General features: G+C 41.0%; 1 protein-coding gene across 1 annotated transcript; it reads left to right on the top strand.

Moving 5' to 3' along the window:
* Positions 1–1,256: 1,256 nt before the first annotated feature.
* LOC104940611 (homeobox protein aristaless-like 4) lies at positions 1,257–17,441 on the top strand. The gene is made up of 4 exons (XM_010757259.3): positions 1,257–1,989; positions 10,762–11,075; positions 16,696–16,824; positions 17,097–17,441. The coding sequence occupies exons 1-4, from the start codon at positions 1,650–1,652 to the stop codon at positions 17,415–17,417; spliced, it is 1,104 nt and encodes a 367-aa protein (XP_010755561.1). The 5' UTR covers positions 1,257–1,649; the 3' UTR covers positions 17,418–17,441.
* Positions 17,442–18,320: the final 879 nt, after the last annotated feature.

The following is an 18,320-nucleotide window of genomic DNA, read 5'->3' as shown; positions in this document are numbered from 1 at the left end:
TGGCCGACATCATGTTGTATAACAGCGACATGACACGAGTTATGTCTCATGTCATAATTAATGCTTTAATTGTGCAGGAAAAATAAAGAGAGAGAGAGAGAGAGAGAGAGAGAGAGAGAGAGAGAGAGAGAGAGGAGAGAGAGAGAGAGAGAGAGAGAGAGAAGGGCGGAGTGAATCTCTGCGTTCACACTGATGGACGCTTAGGCCTGACAGCCGCACTGAGGAAACATTCTGTTTAATTCCCCTAATAATAATAATAATAATAATAATAATTAATCATAATAATAATTAGTCTTTAATTATTACAGTTCATTAGACAGTCTAATTAATAATACTGCGTTGTGAGAAGCTTCTTATTGTCTTAGATTTAAAGTGATATATTTTCCTCCTTTATTGAAACAGACGTAACCATTACCTACAAATCTCGATAATGGCTTCAGGAGAGAGAGAGAAAAAAAAAAATTAAAGGACGTAATTTGTGACAACTCACTCAATTTGACAACCGACGCACACAAAGGTCTGTTGTTTCCTTAGAGCACACTTTAACCACATAATTCAGATTTTTATAGCCAAGAAAAGGCTCGGAGTCGTCGTTCGCAGCCAAGTGTTTCAATGAGCATCATAGACTTAATGGTTTATAATTAATTTAATATTAAGAAGTAGCCAATTTTCAAAGAGCAGGGCTGAACGTTGTTTGCAATTATGGGCTCTAATTCTCCATCATTGTAAGTGAATATATCCGCAATGACAGGGTGACTTCTCACACCGGTCAAACAGATTATGTTGTCTGCTTTAATATAAGTCTCTAAGACTACAATATTTATATAGTTTTTAAGCTTAACATCGGTTGACTTTAAGCACTGTTATTGGTCCAAATTCCTGACTTGATCTTCACTCATTTTTTTACGCGTCATTTCGAGCTCCTCTTTCTGCGTGAGGGAGTCAAAGAAAACACAAATGTGTTTTTCCACAAACACACATTAATAACCAAAAGTGTCTCTCCTGACAGAGGTGGAAATGTCGCTTTATAAAAACGCTTGTTTTTGATATAGGGAAAAAAAAAGGGGGGAGGAAAGTCAGAGTTTGGGTTTGGGTGTTCAGCCATGCATCTGCAGGAATCAAAGCAGTTATATTCATCCTCTAATCACATTAATGTCATGTGTTGCGTCTCCCGCGTGTTTACCAAAAAAGCTTCCCCCCTTCTGAGCTTGACCTCCCATTTCTACTGGCTGCATAATAGCGCATGCTGAAGCTCGGTGTGGGCCTATACTTCAGATGTGTGTGGAGCCTGAAGGTCGGAGTGCTTAGCGTGTGTATGTGTGTGTATATATGCCTGTGTGTGTGTGTGTGTGTGCGTCAGATGCACTGTAGGCTACTGAGGCGGCATCAGCTTGAGCAAGGCATTTTCTCTTTTACCCCGACAAACCTTCAGGGGGCTTTTAGCATTTGTTCAGTCTGCAGTCTCTGGAAAACATCTGATTCATTTTTTAACCAGTCCCAGATGCGGCAGTGTGAGAGTGTGTGTGCATGAGCGCGTCACTGTGAGTTTGTCAGTGCATGAGAATTTGGGGAGAATATCTGCTGTCTAGAGAAGGGGAGGGAAAGAAGAAACCGTGTGGATTTTTTTTTTTTAATATAACTTTTTAGGTATGAACGCAGCGTGCGTCTCATACTGCGATATGACATCGATGGATTCATATTATAGCACGTCTACTGCGCAAGGTAGGGATCACCAGGCGAACCCGTTCAGGACTTTCCCGAACACTGAAGCCAAATACAGCCCCACGTTCATTCCCGGTAAAGGGCAGCCTTACGGAGAGAAGTCCCGGAGTCCTTTCCAGCCGGAGTGCCAGTCATTGGATGGCGCTGAGGAGGGCACCTTCAACAAATACCAACTCTTCATGCAGCGACCGACCTGCAAAACTCCACCCGAAGGCAACAAGCTGCACCCGGACAGCGGACTCAACGGGACTCTCATCCCCTGTTATGGTGAGTTCACAAAGTGTAACGAAATCATCGGCCTTGAGTTGAAGAGAAATGCATGACAAGACGGGAAGTTTGCAAGCAATAATGGAAATGTGCATGTGTGTGTGTGTGTGTGTGATACAGCATCTGAAAGCCCGTGAAGGAGGAGAGAGGTGGAGAGGGTTAAAAAGCCACCAGGTTTTCACACCAACCTCTTATTTTTTAAATGAACTGAACGGTGTATAAATTCATATTTAATGTAGCAATGCAATTTCCTATCATACCGATGTGATCAACCATGAGAACGACGAGAAAAAACGAGTTCCTGGATGTAACGTGAAGTGTATCTAGGGCGCATGATATCTGGTCGTACACCTTAAGAGGTTTAGAAATTAAGATAAAATTTGCATGATTGATTGATTGAAAGTGAGATTTCCTGCCCTGTACGCTTGCAAGATGAACTATAATTATAACATTATAGCAAATTATGTACCTCTTAACGCCTTTAGAAGGAGGTTGTGCTTAGATTGAGAGTTGGAAAAAGCTATTTAACACTTTTTGCCCTGTGTTGTGTATTAACCTCATTATTTTAACAGATTTCTTCACTAAATTTATACATTTGATTCCTGCTGAAGCCGCAGCATCACTGTCGCTGATCCCACTGACCTACAGCTGCAGCCTGTTATTTGTCCACATGCAGTTAAATTGTCTTAATCACTGACAAATGTAGACATGTCATGATTTATTTTTTAATATTCAAATATGAAGTCAGCAGGGCAGCGCGCACGCAGACGGAAAATCCGAGCGCTGTGTGGTTAAAAAAAAAAAAAAATTAAGAAAAATAAGAGAAGAAAATTAATAAAGACGTTTTCTAACACGTGCTTCATTACCGATTTGATATATTAATGATAAATAACTGATGACAAGTGGCTACAGAATATGAATTTATTCAATGTATGAGCTCCACTCTAAGGCCAAGATTGCACAATTTGTTATAATGCAACAATCAGTGACAGATTTAAATATTTAGAGAGTGGTTGGACGTGCTGACAAACAGCATTCATTTAAAAAAAGAGAGCTTTACAGCTTTATGGAGTCTTCAGACATTTCGTTGCACTACAAATGCACCGTTTGAAGAAAACAACCCGTTTTACTGTCTCTTTTACGAGACGTGAGGGTTTAAAATAAAAAAAAGCAGAACAAAATGGACTCAACCTACTGTGTGTCACAACAGGCCCACAAGACAGAGCCGACAGCCTAAAAAAAGAGAAGACATCATAGGTTAGATATGATATTTTTATAATACGTTTAAGGCTACTTTAAAATCTATATAGACTCATCGGCGCCTATTAATTTCAGGCCCAGATGTTTATAAAGATGCGAATGTTACAGAAGAAAACATCTGTTATGATCATGACTGAAATTTGATGTTGATCGAAGCTTATGCTGTAATTCAACCTTTAAAATGTATATTTAAAGGCTGGAAAATAGATCCAGTCACTAAAATAAAATAAAATAAAAAAAACAGCTCAGAAAATAGGGGCTTAACGCTGGGAAGCTTTTTTAAATACAGTAAGTGCTTGATCACGTGTAAGTAAATTTAAGCATTAGGTTTAACAAATAAAATTCAACTGCCCTAATTCTGCTCAGTGGGACCAATTACAACTAGACCTGCACTATAACACATTTTTGTGCGCAGTAGCCCAGTAGCACACTTTGCCAAAGTACATCCATAAAATGCTAAGTAATCTGTTTTCCTGAGCAACAACTGGAGTCACTCTTTTATTTTAAGATGCACTGTCACTTTTTTCTGGACTTTGAGAGCAATGCCTCCAAACACACTCAAGCACCCCCTCAGTATTGAAGTGAATTGATTTGGCAAGTGCATTGACAGAACCATTTAAACACCATCATTAAATGCAACATGCCTCCCTTGAGGAGAGCTCTGCAATGTTATTATTGAAAATGTTGCAGCCAGATGAAGGCATCATGGCTCTGGGGAAGATACTTTGGGGTCTTGCCAAAGCCTCAGGCGTCAACAGACTTGTGCTCTTATGTGTGGTCCTCAATGGGAGATATATTGCTCAATGCTGATACTTTATCTCCATCATGGTGACAAAAGTCCCCTCATACCCGAAGGGAGTTTTCTGTGTGGCAACTTTGACTACAACTATAGTTCTGTTTACATGGCAACATTTAGTATCTGTGTCATTATGGGGATGTTACATGCAAAACAGTGGCAAAATAAAGAAAAAACACTTTAACACTAAAATTGCTAATATGTTAATATTTATATTTAACACACTTAATTAAGACAAGCAAAGAATAAAATGTGGATTTACTGGTAATTCTGTTAAGATATGATGGAGCATTTTTGGCTGCATGATGTTTACATCTCATTTTCACACTTTTAATTCAGGAAATATTTTGATTTTAAAATCACTTTGTATGATTTAGCTGTCATAAAAAGTAAATAAATAATACATTACATTTAAAAGCTTTTGATACTAAAATCCACATTTTTAATCTCTCAAATCAATTCAATTATTGCACGTTTTTGTTGTTTTGCGTAGATGAAAATCACGCTTACTCCCAACTAGATTTTTAAGTGACATTCATTAAAATACAATATTTTCCCCAGAAGAGCGAAAGAACATATTTCTGCACAGTAGTGGCTCAGGTTGGCGGGTTTGTTTCCTTGAGTTCACGTTAATCAGTGAGACTGTCCCACAGCGAGGACAAGGATGGAGCCGTCTACCTGCTCACACAGCGATGAATGAAATAAAACCCCTGGAGCTGATCGAGTGCTGAGGAATGCAGGTCAGCACTGCAGGAGAGGTCTGCATTAATCTAAGGCAGATGTGCATTACTGGCTCCTATAGTTATTATTCATACTCCCCAAACATCAGATCTCCAAAGCTACGGAGAGTCCCTGAGATGACAAAGTGGGACTGGTTTACATAACCTCATCTCAACAATACCTTGTACAAATAAGCAATGAGTCAGAAATGGACATCGGGATTGGGTAATGATTTGAGGGACTCAGGAGAAATGAGAGGGTTTCTGGAAAAGCCTCACACGTGTGCAAAATAACTGTTTACATGCACGTATTTTACTGAACTCCGTGACTCTGTGATACAGCATATGTATGTATTTTGGCTTTATAATTTTAATTTCCAGTTTTTATTCTTGATACGGATTTATTGCTGCATTAGAGGGGCCATAAACTTTTGTTAACACAAACTTGCTGAAATATCTTCGCACTTTCTTTATAAATTTGAGCAAATGGAGCCAAAGTCAAATCTGAAAAGTAAAAACCTTTGTGTTTATAGGCTTGTGGTTGATACTGAGGTTGAGTTCTGCATTGCATTGTAGTGTTTGTGTCAACACTGGTACTCACAAAAGCCTGTTTGTGCCTCACCCTCTGTTTAAAACATTTTACACATTTACAAGACACAGCTTTGTCAGTCTTTGTACTTTCTAACAACCCCTCCTCTCCCTGTAGCAGGATATCGAAGCATCCTGTGATATGTAAAACATTTTTCTAGTGCGCATAAAAACCAAAACAAGACCCCAAAAAAGTCCTGGCGGTGTTTTAAAAGCGTCCTGTCAAAATATAGCACTCTAAGTACATGTTAAAAGGGTTGGGGAAGTGATGTCACAGGATATGCATGTGCTGATGACTAACACATTGTGTCGATGTTAACAATAAGCAAATGTCAGAGTGACACCTGTGATCATGTCGACATGTGTCTGTGAACCGGAATAAATTAGAATATATAATGGGAATACTTGAAAGGATACATTTCTGACTCGTTAAAATGTAATGCCTTATATAAATGTGTGTGTCAGGAGGAAAAACAGCAGCAATATGCCTGCCAGTGACTGAAAAGACATGTTAGACATTCGACTGGTGGAGTGCTGAGTTTGATTAAAAAAAGACCTCTTATCACCTCTCCAAAATCTGTTTTTCTGCTTATATCTGTTCCTGCATATCTGTCTCATGCTGTTGTGCAGCTAACACAGCAGCATGCTTCGGCCTTTACTTTCAGCTGCCTTTCTTGCAAAGGGAAGGTTACTCCTCACCGCCTACCTGAGACCTGCATGCAGGCCAGATTAAATAAATGATTTGGAAACTTTAGACCAGCTGGTGCACATTTTGATCTGTGCCTTTCGTGTGGAGGCTGGAGGTTAGTATTTACCTCGACTTCCTGGATTCTTATCAATGGACAATCAGCTTCTTGAATAATGCAAACATTTGGCCACTCAGTGGTATGGTATGGTCAAAAAACGGGATACATGCTTATTGCCTGACAAGCCACAAAATGTAAACTCAAGAAAGCCAACTATGACAGACTAATGATGGAAACTCCTGGGCAAAGCACAAGTATGATGATCACATGTGGGTCCATGATTAACAATAGTTCTTTTTCTCTTTCGCAGCTTGCTTTCAGCAAAGAGACTCAGCTCAATTTGTCCATGTGATGTATTTTTTTAATAAAAAACGAGGGATGGAAAGTTATACAAATCATCGAGTGACAATGCCTGCGCCACAAATTTTCTTTACGCATTTTTATGATTACACAGAGGCAAAAACACTGTAAAAATGTGAGGACAGCATAAATGTGACCATAGAATGAGTTCTGGACTACTAATATAAGAGGAGAGGCTACCAGATGATTGATTAAGTCGTTATAAAATCTGTATAACCACTTTTATTTCACTTCCTTATCATTTGATGCTTATCTTTTCACTTCATCTGTTCATCACCAAAGCTAAAACTATACTCCTAACACTCATTATACAAAATAAAATCACAGCATTAAAAAGATTTGTGAAAAGATTTCCTTCAGCTTGACCTTGACTGGCTTTGGACTGTTTCTTCGCGTTGACCCAAAATGTTTTTAATCAAGATCGCTAGTAGAAATCTCATGTACTACCTTTACTATTAACTACAACCCCCACCCCACCCAAAAAACCATAAAAATCCCAAACTATTTTTGTGCTCTTTGATATGAGACAGTGACAGCCACGGCCCAAGGTATTACGACAGTAGTGAGGTCATGATCATGTCAATTTATCAGGAGCTGAGGCTGAACAGAGGGTTTTTTCAGTTTCCCATGGAATCTGCATTCCTGCATGAGCCACTGGCATAGATCTCTCCTCAGGAACATCTGGGAGCCTCCCTTCACTGAGGAAACAACAGTCAACATCAGGTCTTAAGACTGTGCTGCGGGAAAAAGTATCTAGCCCAAAGCATGTCTGCGAACCAGCAATGAATGTAAAATTCACAAGAGCTAATGGAATATTTCGACTTAATTTGGACGATTTAAGGTGTGATAAGTGGAGACCTATTGTGGCTGACTGCTGTCAGCTTTGAGTGTTTTGAGAAAACATTTTAGAGCACTCTGTTTAAAAGCATTCCCTTCCCTATTTAGTGTTTGGTCATTAACCCTTCCCCAGGTTACTAATTTATAGTGTTTCTTTTATTTGGCTTCACTTGACCCTCCCCGTCCCATTCCATAAAAACTGAGAGGGTGCCCTGTTGCTTTACAACCAGTTAAATTACACTTTGATGTTTTCTCTCTGTTTTCAGCAGTGATTAAATTGCTGACCCTAGTAAACATCTGACCTCGGCTAACTGAAGAGGTCTGCAGCTTGTCACAGGGTAACTCTGGCAAATTGCAGGATCAGCCGATGATTCTGGGTGCATTTATATACGTTGATGAATACTGAAATGAGAACAACAGTCAAAAACACATTCCTCTGAATGCCAAGAAAACTGGAGCCAGTGCAGTGGAATCTTGGCTCCCAAAAGAAAGCAGTGTGTGACGGCTGTGTTCTCCAGAACAGCGTGCAGAAAAGACAGCTCAGCATGCTGGAATACTGGAAGACGTCTGTGGCAAAGGACTCTGTGCGGTTAGCGTGACAGAGAAAAGCGATGAGTTTGGAGCACTACACACAGAAAGATGTTGATTTGTGCAGATTCAAGTGTAGATTGTTGTGATATAAATCTGCAAAAGGCTGGGACCTTTAGGGAAGAGTTCTGCACTAGCTGATTAGTTTAGGATGATGGCTGGAAACGGGGAAATGGCTGGAGTCGGTCTTTTCTTAACAAATTCTGCCTTTCAATAGCTCAAGGTCAATGTGTATCATTTTTTTAATCTATATAAAAAAAGTGTAAAATCAGACAAAACAAAAAAAACACTTTAGTGGAGGTTATGTGCCAAACTATTTCTACGTCACGTCTGCTAACAACCTAGACCTGACTGCCTGACAACTGCTCCTGGTTAAGAAACCATATAAACACTTAAGTAACTCCTGATGAATTGTGAATTGTCCTTTTTACACTTTTCTTGTACAGATTCAGCAAATGACTCGTTAATTCATGAGTTATATAGGTGCTGGTAGGTGGATTTTGCTATCTTTAGACACAACCAGGCTACTAGTTTCCTCCTTTTACCAGTCTTGATGCTAAGCTTAGTATAAACGGGCTGCTCTAAGGTGACTCCCTAAATTAGAGAGTAGTATTAATATTCTAATCTCATGCTGAGTAAGAAAGCAAAAGACTGTATTTCCCAAAATGTCAAAACTAGAATTAGTGCAGATTCCAGTGTAAATGTTGATACAGGTCTGTATAAGGCATTTCCACCCACTATCCTTCCATCCCCTCATCTGTGTGCCCAGCTATACCTTCTGCCTTACAGGTAATTTCTCAGGGGCATAATTGCATTTTGTCTCATCGATGCAAATGCCAAGCAGGAACCTGGAGTTGACCTACTACTGCCCTGGGGTAGAATGAAAATATTGCACACTGCTTTAGCATAAGAGGCCAGTGCAGGGGTTGGTGATGTCAGAACATCTGCCTGCGTGGAGACTGTAAGAGGGTCTGACAGGTGGGCCACAGTGATATGAGGTCATGAACTCCAGCTGGGCGAGCTGTGTTGTTCCATTAGCGTCTCTGTCGGGGTGAATCTGAGCCAGAGAAGCAGGGGAGGGCTGCTCCAGTAATCCAGAGGATGACTATTGACATCTCATTGTGGGACACACTAGCCAAAGGCGTACTAATCCATGAAAACAAACATGCATGTTGTAGACAGCCACCGCCTAGCTTCATCACTCTAAAACTATTCAGTCATCTTACTAACCACTAAAACACTTGGCCCAGAGAGTCACCAGTGCCACAAGGTGTCAACTCTCTTTCTCTCATTTATCTGGTTGTCTGAGAATGACAAGGGGCCATTACTGACATTACTCAAGAGAAAAATAAAATGTGACAGAGCAAAATGCATGCATATAAGCAGATGACTATTAAGTTAATCATCCTAAACTTGATCTAACTTAAAGACAAATGTTGTTGTACTAAAGTAATGCTGGTGTTGCTCAAGACTTTACAGAATCTGTTTATGTGGAAGAAACCATTATGAGCTGGTTTTGGACCAATACAGTTGGGACGGGGTTCTCCCCGTGCCCATTCGCAGGAAAGGCAAACAGAGAGGCTGACAGAGCACACTGTTCTTACTGGCCCACAACCAGAGCCCTTCAGGTTATTTATTCACACAGCTGTTTGTTTATTGAAGAAGAAGGGACAGCTTTCTTCATCTCCTAAAGGGAAACAAAAAAGTTAGCAAGCGCCGACAGGAACAGAGCAAGGTCTGTCACAAAATGGACGCTCTCGAAATTGAAAGTGACAAACACAATGTTGTTTACATCTGGGGGCAAGACTGCAGGGTAAACGTGGTCGCCCCCATACACAAGGCCCACCATACACGGCTCGAGATGAAGCGGGTTTTTGCGTGGCTCGGGTTTCTGGTGCCGTGATTGAGGGATGTGAGGGAGAAGGCTTCAAGGGTTGTGTCACAGGTCACGCCAACGTGTGGTGACATACCTTTCAAACATAAAAAAACATTTCTACTCTGCAACTTTTAGACTTACTGCATACAGACAAGGCCTTTGAACCTTAAAATAAAACATTACAGAGGTGATGTAAGCTTAAAGTAAATGTCATTTTGTGTGCGCGTTGTAACGTGATGATGAGCAGACACACTCAATGACTTGAATGTGAGACACCATGGTTTCATTCAGCCACATTTTAAAGAAAGCATTGCTCTGCTGAATATTCCAATTATAGTAGTAGTAACAATAATTATAGGAGTGTTATTGACAACATGTGGGCCTCTTTTTTCAGTTCTAAAATGGTCAGGAAGTTGGTTGTAATAGCTTGTTTGAAAATAATATTATTACAGTAAGAATATGATTTGTATTATATGTAAAGCCACACTTAAGTAAATTATGAAAGTTTCTTTGATTTTTCATGATTCATATGAAAACCATAAGAACGGCACACTTTAACGGAAACCAAAATTGCTTAAATGTATTTTATTAGAACCACAGAGTTACATCTAAACTTTAAAATCTCCAGTATATTTTATGAGGTTTTTAAGCAGAACTGTCAATTCACATCAGAGAATTAAAGGGGCACTCCAGCGATCTAGGATTGTACTTTTATAAAGTTGGGTGCACAAGAGACTTATTTAAACAAAGAATGGTCAAAATTGATGCAGCAAAGGTGGAGATGTCCTGAATTTTATTCTCTAGCAATGGGCAAGCTCCAAAAATCCTGGTTCCTACATTTCCCATAATGCAAATGGATAGTCTTTCATTAGACCCAGTTCTTTCAAACCCGTCACTGTCCTCCCTGTAACGAAGTGAACTTCATGTGTAAAAGGAACAAAATATAATTGATCATAAGCGTCCACATTTCTTTCTGTATCTCTCCTTATCTCATATTTACAGGAAAAGACAACAGTGGCCTGACGGAGTCTGAGTTGCCCCAGAGTGTTGACCCTGCTGGGATGGAAGGCAGCTACCTGAACCTAAAGGTACCTGGTGAGAAGGGGCCGAGCGAGCGGCCGGGCTCAGACCTTTCCAGCCCTCTGGACAAAAGTGAGGCTGAGAGCAACAAAGGCAAGAAGAGACGCAATCGCACCACATTCACCAGCTACCAGCTGGAGGAGCTGGAGAAGGTTTTCCAGAAGACGCACTACCCAGATGTTTATGCACGCGAGCAACTGGCACTGAGAACAGACCTGACGGAGGCTCGTGTACAGGTGAGGATGGGGGGTTATACAACTTTATATAAATATGCAAAGAAGATCGACAGACTGTTAAACAAAACCAGCATTAACTAACCCGTCAAGTGCCGCAGACATACACATATTGACTGGCCAGGTCCCGCAGAATTTACCCTCTCTGTAGGCTTGCAAAACTCTTGTATTAGAGTTCACTCAATGGGGTTGTAAAAATATGACAGGAAATTGACGTATGCCTGGTTTCCTCTATACAAAATTCCACCATCAGCAAGATTGTGCCTTCCCAAACCCATTACAAATCACTGTTGAAATCGTAGATTGTAGTTTCGGTTAGGGAGCAGACGTGATTTCATTATAGTTCAGAACGGAAGTCCAATGTTTTATTGACCAATATATCCACTCATTATTTAACGTCACCTGGACACTAAAGGGATTTGTCACTTGAATATAAACATATATCGTTTTGGGGCGCTTGCCCAAACGATGGATGCTGTCGTTCCTTCTTAAGGACAGTCTCCATGAGCTGTGTTGTGTGATTGCAGTCGTCCATGTTTGCATGCTAATAATCACTCGGGGAACTGACAGAAAGGGCTGGGAGAGTTAAGACTGGCATGTTGACAGAGATTGTTCGGAACAGCAGACAGCAAGGCCTATTGTTCTCCATCTCTCTTTCTGCCTGCCAGTTTTAGATCAGAGTGGGATGGGTGGGACTAAGGGAATTCACTGCTCTTAGCTCTTACATGCTGCAGGCTCTGCAAAAAGGTCAGAGGCCAAGGGTTTCTCCCCAACACTACCATGTTCAAACTACTTCACCGCACAACTCTGGAGGCAGGGAGGGAAAACACATGGAAAAAAGAAAAGTCATCAAAGGTATTTGGCAAGGGTATAAAAAACACTTTGAGATGCCAGTTTCAATTTCCACGCGTAGTCCAAGACATAGTCAGGGACCGAGAACCTGGCCTGGTCCTTGTAGTGGTACAGTAAAATAAGTACATTCATGTTGCGTTCACACAGACCCATCTATTCCCCAGATGAATATAATTAACTTTCTCAACTGACAGGCACACAGCAGACTCTTTTGAGTCACTGTGAGGTTTGACCCATACTTCTAAAATCAGACCCTAAATATGCACGCAATCAAGACTAAACCCCACAATTCCAACTGAAGGTCCATCAAGACAAAGTCCAGGGATATCCAATTGTTGAATACCAGGGGGGCACTCGAAGCTTGGCAAGCGATCGGAGAATCCTTTTCATCTCCCGAAACAACAGCCATTGAAATCCCACAGTACAGATGTTTTCTGCCAAAATGCCAGTGCCAAGGTCCTACAGTTTCATGATCAGGTTGATGATGAATGTCTTCATAAAGTCGGGCTGCAGTTTTCCATAATCACATCTGTGACTTCTGCTACCACTAGTTTATTTAGTACAATTAGCTCTCAACCTCAGACTTGAACTTCACCACACTGCCTACTTTTTTATGGAGGAGGAGGCTGTGTGTGAGTGACTGCTGAGGCAGTCCATCAATCGCCATGGTCCTGGATGACAGAGATGAGGTGAGACGGCTGGACTTCAAAGCTGCTTTTGGAGTTGTGCTCTCTGCCCTCCCTCTCTCCCTCTTCCTCTCTCTCTGCCTGCTGGCTCTGGAGCATAAATAAAGCTCTTTAATGGCTCTGTAAGCTGCCTTTTGCTGTCAACGTCTTTAGCAATTACTGCGTCACAGCCAAGCACTTTGAGCACCAAGAGCCACCTTCCTTGCAGATGTCAGCTAGATAAAATAAACAAGAGTAGTAAGTATTTGTAGTTGGTAAATATCAATTTGGGCTTCATAATTGGATGGGTCATTGTTGATCATTATGAGAAATAATAATAATTCTTTGTGTTAAATGAAATTCTACTAGTGCAAAAAAACACCATTGCTTTCTTTTCTAATGAACTTTGAAGTTTAGAAGTTGGAGAATAAGAGACATGGAGCAGCAAAGGACACATCTGACTTCGTAATGTTTCCCGAATGATCTCCCTGCCAAACTATTTGGCTTGGGTCTCATTTCTACTGCCGTTCAAAGGCGAAGCTACGTAGAGCAAACCCTCTGTGAAACATGACACACTCAGTACCCAGAAACCAAGACAAGGGGCATATATGAGCTCAGACATTGTTTGCTTGTTTATAACAGGTTCCAGTAAGTGTGTGAGTGTCCAGGTTAAAAGAACACATTTCTGGTGACCAACTTTGAATTTTGTATATAACATGGTATGTAAATGTGTGTGTTTTCTGTGTGTGTGTGTGTGTGTGTGTGTGTGTGTGTGTGTGTGTGTGTGCATGCTAGGTCCGCTGCTCTCGTCTGCACGCCTCCCAAAGGTCAGAGGGGTTAGCTGCGGAAAGCCAAGGGCTTAGGCGTCAGGAAATTAAACATGAAATGAAAACAAGCTCCAGTTTGAACATTCTCCCATCTCACTTTCCAATATCCCCACTTCCCCTCGACGACTTAAAAGAGAGGAGGGAGGAGAGAGACATGGAGAGAGAGGTCGGCGCTAAAGGGAGAGAGGGACTGGAGTGGGAGAGAAGAGGTTGAGCTTCGACACTGAGGGGGGGTGTGGGGTGGGGGGGAGTACGACAAAGAGATTAAGAGTGGAGGAGTAAAGTTGAGTTATCTTGATCCTTCACAATTAAGATGACAACTCAGTAAGTGATAAAACTTTACATTTTAAAGAGGACAGTAGAGCTTTGAAATACTTGTACAACATTAACCTTACCTACATTAACCTTAGCCCCAGTATTTGCCTCTCATGCATTACCATTACTTTCGAGTCACGGAGCTAAGCATCCGATTTTCCTTAAAGATAAATCGCTGTTCTGAAAGTATTTTCACAACCTGAAATGTAGATAAAAAGCTACACAAAAAAAACGTTTTTTTTTATCTGGTTCTGAAATTGTGACTGTATTTCCTAATCCAGGCAACCAGAAAGGATGTGTCCTTACACTGTTTGTAAAAGACAAGCAAAACACTGCTGTAAATTAGTGGTAAGAACATCAATTTATACCAGTATAACTTCTTACAAAATCTTCTTTCTGAGTTCATCTTGCACAAATTGAGCAAGCAGATGCAAAATTTCAGGCCTAACTTGGGAAATGTTATTTTTATCATGCAGCAGACAGAATATTTTTCAGATTCAGACTCAGATTTCATTCAGATTTTTGTTGTTGTTAAATTACCTTCTTTATTTTTTTAGGGAAATGAGATGCTTAGCTCATTGATCAAATGTAATGGGATGAAACAAGAGAGGGAGAAACTGGGGCAACATTTACCACTGATAAATCAGTGTCATAACTTTCTAGAAACTAAAACTAGAAATGTCTTTAAGCCCAATCAGGACCTTTTGTGTTGGGGATTATATTTGAAAACCTGTGATGTTATGAGCTCACATCACCAAAGAAGAACCAAAGGAGAGACATGACAAACCTTAAACAATAATAGACCCCAAATCCTCAGGGGGAGAATAACATAGACTCAAGCCTCCCTCCAAACATATGATATAATTCAAAGGGCAGCAACCCCTCACCTTGACATTGGGGTTCAGCCACAACCTCAGATATCAGTTTACCACTTTGCAAGCGTGAGCTGTCCTCTAATCTTGCCAGCTGACCTGAGGAATGTCGGAGTCAGACGACATTTCTTTACGTCAGCTTCTCACGAAAAACTAAGGCAAAAGCTGTATGTACCACAGGAGGCCATATATGGTCTTCTCTTTGAAAATGAACAAACTAGTTATTATAGGAAATTATGACTTTTGTGTGGATATTGTGTTCCTTATAGCTGGTATTTAAGGGATCATCATACCATACCCGCGCTGCTTTTCTAAAACTCACATCTTTGTGCGACACTGCTCATGACTGTCACTAAACTCTATTGTGTTTAAGCTGACTGAGAGAAATGGTGAGAGAGAGACGTGAGGGGGGGATTTGAGGAGGTTGACTGAGGGGAAATTGCATGTCAGGGACTGTGGAAACCACAAGCTGATTGGGCTGGGAATCAACCCACAATCCAAGTTCAAACCCCTCTGTCGAAGCAGGATCGCGCTCTCTCTTCTCTTTGAAGAAGTTTCCCTTTCCCTCTTGGGAGGATAAGATTCAGACAACCAACAAATAGATACAGATAAACATGTGGAGACTCCCAGTACCCCCCTTTGCTCCTCTCTTCTCTTGCATGAGATGTGAGAACGTTTTGGAGAAGAAAATATTAGCAAAAGTTACAACTGATTATATTGAGGAACAGCAGAGATAAATGGTTAGGAGAGGAGAAAATTTGAAATAAATAAATGAGGCAGCTACCATTGCTTACATAATGTAATACGCATTGAAACGGTAAGAATATGACTACTGGGTACATTAAGCCATTTTATTTGTTCTTTTTCTATTGATTTTGATTTAACAGGCACATACTGTCTTTACCCCACATCAAATGAGTATTGCACAATGTGCTAGGACTGCAAATATTTTCATTAGCGATTATCCCAGAGATTATGTTCTTGATTTATTAATAAGAAATAAATAAATAAATAAAAGCGCCCTTCACAAGTTCTTCAAATGTCTTTTTTTGTGTGACCAGCAGTGCGAAGCAAACATATTCAGTTAACTATGACTAATGATCACAACTTTAAATAAACTAGTCAACTCACTTAAGACAACAAATTTGCCCCAAAAGGATTCATGATCTAAACAATCTAAACTTAAACTCTCAATTCAGACGTTGAAAAATGTGAAAAAGAAGAGGGAGAAGTCTCATGAAGGTCAACAGAGGAGGAATCCCTCTTCCAGGACGATATTGTAGGGAATGAGTACTCGATTACAACAATACACAGCATTGACAGTTAATACTTCAAGACTTTACAAGAAATATTTCACTGAAGTTTTCTCAGAATACAAATATTACTTTTGCTCTGTCTTTCAACCTTCAGCCCCAAAGCCATTTACAACTAGGGAGAGGTGGGCTAAGTAGCCTGCACTTGGTCTGTCAGCAGGTACTGAAAGTACACCCATTCTGCAAAGTAGCATGTATATCAATCTCAGAAATTACTCAGAAGAACTTACTTCATATACTGCATACGATATTCGATAAAGGACAAAGAAAACATTTTCTTGGTCAAAAGTTGAACTTTTGCTTCGTGGATTATAGAGAGGGATTCCCCACTGTATCCCACTGTGCTGACATGTGGGGGAGAGCACACCTTTCTCAGAGTGATTTATGAATGGCTACAGGCCCAGATGTGGATCTGTCGACGCTGGCAGCCTGAAGGGAGGCAGACGCCTGTGTATCAAAGGGAGGAGCTGAAAGGTGCAGCACCATGGGAGACTCACCATTTTTACATCAATAGCTCCATGTGGACGGCACTTTAAAGACACGTCAAGTCTTAAAACCTGGGCCTGGACTTTCATGTGCTGCAGAATTTATTTGCTTCACTATCTTCATTTTATGTGGCTCAGTTTCGGAGAGGATGGCCTAGTTTTCTGCAAAAAAAAAAGTACTCGAGTTTGCACGTGAAATAAAAGCTGTGGTTAAGAATATGTTATAAATAGTTTGTTTGGTAGTGGTTGGTCTGTATTTTGAGGTGTTTTCATGACAGATTGTTTTCTTTTTAGGTGTGGTTCCAGAATCGTAGAGCCAAGTGGAGGAAGAGGGAGCGTTTTGGCCAGATGCAACAGGTCCGGACACACTTCTCTACTGCTTATGAGCTGCCTCTACTGACCCGACCTGAGAACTATGCACAGGTAATGGAAAAAAAGTGGTAGTCTATTCAATGAATATAACTATGCACCAGCATTCATTCATTCGTTTACAAGGAGTGGAAATTATCAAATAATCACAAATATTTGTTACTGAACCATCAGTGATTTTTCTGCCCATTTGAGGGCAGCAGAAACAAGTTGTAGTGACTCTTTTAACAGTGACGTTGTTTTCACATGTTGTCATTTAATATTTAAGATTATAAAAATATGTATTATACCCACTTTAACTCATAATCCCTGCTCTTTTCCACCAGATCCAGAACCCTACGTGGATCGGGAGCAGCAGTGGAGCATCTCCAGTGCCTGGCTGCGTTGTGCCTTGTGACCCCGTCCCCTCCTGCATGCCGCCTCACCCTCACGGTCCTGGTGGTGTTACTGACTTCCTGGGCGTACCCAGTCCAGGAAGCAGCCACATGGGACAGACACATATGGGCAGCCTTTTTGGAGGTCCCGGGATGGGCGGTGGAATCAATGGCTATGATCTCAATGTTGATCCAGACCGCAAGTCCTCCAGCATAGCTGCGCTGCGTATGAAGGCCAAGGAACACAGTGCAGCCATCTCTTGGGCTACATGATGTCCCAGCCCAGTTGCATCCTGCCCCCGTATGGCCCTCTTCTCTGGAGCAGCCATCAGCGAGCGCTGTGGGGGAGGAGGGAGTTTTCTTTTCTGAGAGCACTAATGATAACACAGGTCAAAAGAACAGGGAGAGACTGTGGAGATAACAGAGGCCATTACAGCGGCCAACACAACCAAGATAACAACAGTGGCTGTGACAATCAGCAGATGCTGAAAGTGAGAAAAAGACAGAGGTGTGACTTAGAAGAAGATGTCGGACGTTGTGTTCATTTTTGATTCCTTGATCTCTCAGGTCTCACTGAAACATGGGGTTAAGTCCCCTATAAATTGGGTATCATTCATGATAATGATTAGTTTCAGTAAAATAAGCAATATAAAAAAAATGGTTTACAAACTACTTTCATAAAATACAGGAATTCAGTGCCAAATCTAGCCATATCATACAGTATTTTCATTTACAGAACTAAGCTTGATTTGCTAGATTATTTACTTCCTTTAGCTTATTTTTTTATACCACCCATCCTGCCCTGTGTTTGTGTTTGTGTACAAATGAGTTCAAGTACATTCAGTATTCACATTTTAAAGACCACTCTGTGAGAGCAAGCTCAGATGCAGACCAAATGCTGATATTGCAAACAATAATTGGTTATGAGAGAAAAATGCATTGGGTAGTTTGTATCCCTGAAAAGAACGACAGAGGTTGAATGCAATAAGTGAACAGAGTCTAATTGAGCGAGTGCAGACATGGCCTGTGCCAATTTTAGTCTGCAAGGAGGGCAAGCATTCGATTGGCAGCAATTTCAAACCAACGTGTCATTTCCTCCCCCAAGGCTGCCTCCACAGGTTCCCCTGCTAGGCTCAGGCCTCAGGTTACAGGAAACACTGTCTCCACTGGCAGACA

This window comes from Larimichthys crocea, chromosome XXI, assembly GCF_000972845.2.
Source record: "Larimichthys crocea isolate SSNF chromosome XXI, L_crocea_2.0, whole genome shotgun sequence".
Lineage (NCBI taxonomy): Eukaryota > Metazoa > Chordata > Actinopteri > Sciaenidae > Larimichthys > Larimichthys crocea.
Note: the sequence above shows the minus strand (reverse complement) of the source record. Positions and strands in the feature narration are given on the sequence as shown.